The sequence below is a fragment of the Oncorhynchus gorbuscha genome, linkage group LG06 (genome assembly GCF_021184085.1).
Source record: "Oncorhynchus gorbuscha isolate QuinsamMale2020 ecotype Even-year linkage group LG06, OgorEven_v1.0, whole genome shotgun sequence".
Classification (NCBI taxonomy): Eukaryota; Metazoa; Chordata; class Actinopteri; order Salmoniformes; family Salmonidae; genus Oncorhynchus; species Oncorhynchus gorbuscha.
Window position 1 is genome coordinate 40,072,365 of NC_060178.1, and position 2,958 is coordinate 40,075,322.

The window sequence follows — 2,958 nt, forward strand, 5'->3', positions numbered from 1 at the left end:
TAAACTCAATCTTTGATCTTGCTTAATTAAACAATTATCTCGCCCACCTTGTGCACTATGCAACATTGCACAGAAAGCCTCGCGAGACATTTTCTATTAGAAAACTAGTGGTACGATCAGTGAGGTTGGTTAACTAACCAACGAACTGTTTAGTTAGCTACCGGTAAATAACTAGCTAGTAACAGTTGACCCCTCAAAAATCGACTCACGCGGTGTGAACGATGGACTGTTTAAATGTATTAACATTACAAAGACCTGCGCAATCACTTCATCCCACTTCCTGTATTGAAAAAGATTTTGGCAGCCTCGTAATAACCACGCCTATTAGCGACTTAGCTAGTTAGGTAGCTAATTGTAAGATAACGTTTTTAGCTAGCAAGTTAGCCTGCGTTGCGGTTATAATATAGCTAGTTAGTTTGCTAGCGTTGTTTACCCCGATGTACTACAAATGACGTATGCTGTGTCTTGTAGAAACTAGCTTGTTCGTTTTATGCAATTGTGCCCGTTACTGGGATACAATAGGTGGGCATCAAAACATACTAAAACCACACAGCGTAACTAGCTAGTAATTACCTACAAACCTAACTACTGTAATGTTAGCTAGCTAAGTGAGCCAAACGCTGTCAATCTGTTGCTAGCTAGCCAGTTAACAACGTATAAATAGTTTCACTACCAGTGGTAACGTTAAGTGCAATTGAACACACAACAAGGGTATGTGCAGACTTGTGCGTTTACACCCAGATAACGTTAGTTGTCAATTATTAGGCGATATGGGGAGGCAGTGAGCTAGCCAACGCCTTCAGGCGAAGCTTAGCTGGCTTGTTTAAAAAAAAAATATATATATATATATATATACTGAAGGCAACGTTTTTACGGCGAACATTGTTTATTTTCTCTTACCAAACCATTCCATAGGCCCCTTCCCCGATGTACGAGAGGTTGACATAGCGGGGTCCAACGTCAAAGTTCTGCCCCTTTACCACCTCCAACACGGGCTTGATCCCCGCAGCTCCAGTAGCTCCCTCCGGCTCAACAGCCCCGGCGGCACCAGTATTCGATCCTGTAGCTCCAGTCGAAGCAGCACTGTTGCTTGAATCCGCCATGATTCAGTCTAGAAATCTACTATTTTCAGTCAATATTTGGGAGGTGGCCTGGCGTAAACTCTAGAAATGACTTCAGGTTGATGGGAATGTTAAATATATTTCCTTGGTTCGTTTCGTTGACGGATGAATACGAGTCGTTCAATGCCCCCCTCCAGAGTGTGTAAATGAATTCGTTTCTAGTTCTTCTTTGCTTTGGAATTTTAGCAGCGGTTGACATCCCAACTATGCGTTACTGCCACCATCTGGATGGCATCTGAATAGAACAATTTAAACCGAACCCAAATAAAAGGGAAAGGGGGATACCTAGTCAGTTGTGCAACTGAATGCATTCAACTGAAATGTGTCTTCCGTTAAGGGGATACCTAGTCAGTTCCACCTGAATGTATTCAACTGAAATGTGTCTTCCGCATTTAAAAGTGATCCAATGTGATGTTGATTGTGATAAAAACCTTTATTTCCCCATTTTCCCCACACCCAGGACATGTTTCATGTATTTTTACAACCCCTTTTACATTTACATGTTAGTCATTTAGCAGACGTTCTTATCCAGAGTGACTTACACTTATTGCATTCACCTAGGGCCTCCCGAGTGGTGCAGCAGTCTAAGGCACTGCATCTCAGTGCTAGAGACATTACTACAGACCCTGGTTCGATCCCGGCTGTATCACAACCGGCCTTGATCGGGAGTCCCAGAGGGCGGCACACAATTGGCCTAGCGTCGTCTGGATTTGGCTGGGGTCGGCCGTCATTGTAAATAAGCATTTGTTCTTAACTAACTTGCCTAGTTCAATAAAAAATATAAAAAATATTAAGATAGCTGGTTGGGACAACCACATATCACAGCAGTGGTGGAAAAAGTACCCAATTGTCATACTTGAGTAAAAGTATAGATACCTCAATAGAAACGTACTTAAGTAAAAGTCACCCAGTAAAATACTACTTGAGTAAAAGTCTAAAAGTATATGGTTTTAAACATACTTTAGTATCAAAAGTAAATGTCATTTTTAAAATATACTTTAAGTATCAAAAGTTTAAAAAATATTTTTAAATTCCTTCTTTTAAGCAAAGCAGATGGTACCTTTTTCTTGTTTTTAAAATGAATGGATAGCCAGGGGCACACTCCAACACTCAGACATCATTTACAAAAGATGCATTTGTGTTTAGTGAGACCACCAGATCAGAGGCTGAAGGGATGACCATGTGTTGTTGTCTTGATATGCACGTGAATTGGACCATTTTCTTGTCCTGCTAAGCATTCAAAATGTAAGGAGTACATTTTTTGCGTGTCAGGTTAAATGTCTGGAGTAAAAACTACATTATTTTCTTCAGGAATGTAGTGAAGTAAAACTAAAAGTTGTCAAAAAATAAGTACTTTACACCACTATATCACGGTCATTGTAAGTTCATTGTTTCCATTCATACTTGAGTATACCTTAATAGAAAATGACTCAAGTATGAAGCATGAACAACAATCACATGAAGGTTTTGATAAACGAATTTGAACACAGATAGGGGAGGTGTAAGCAATATATGAATATAGTGGATAGGATAAACAACCAATGTTCCCTCTAAACTTCTGCGTGCGCGTCCCGAGACTGCTGCGCAACATTTCTGTAGAAAACTTAACAATAATGACGACAGCGATGAGACAACGTCGAAATTAAGGAGAAAATGGTGGCTGTTGGCAGTAGATACACTCAATTCAGCTGCCGGGTTTGCCAACTTTTACCGTTTTTAACCATTTCATGTGTCTAGACTAGAGAAACAAACTGCATTCCCGGTATGCCCAGAGAGCAAATCAAGTGCACATTCGGTTTCCGCGGGCTAATCGGCTGGCTCAGATGACGGTGTCTGC

At 40.6% G+C, this 2,958-nt stretch overlaps 1 protein-coding gene across 1 annotated transcript in view; it reads right to left on the bottom strand.

Annotated features, from left to right (window-relative positions):
- LOC124037950 (mitogen-activated protein kinase 1-like) overlaps positions 1–1,324 on the bottom strand; it is a 16,570-nt gene extending 15,246 nt beyond the window's left edge. The window contains exon 1 of the mRNA XM_046353248.1: positions 901–1,324. Coding sequence (XP_046209204.1) covers positions 901–1,103 — 203 coding nt within the window. The 5' untranslated portion in view covers positions 1,104–1,324. The remainder of the gene's footprint in view (positions 1–900) is intronic.
- Positions 1,325–2,958: the final 1,634 nt, after the last annotated feature.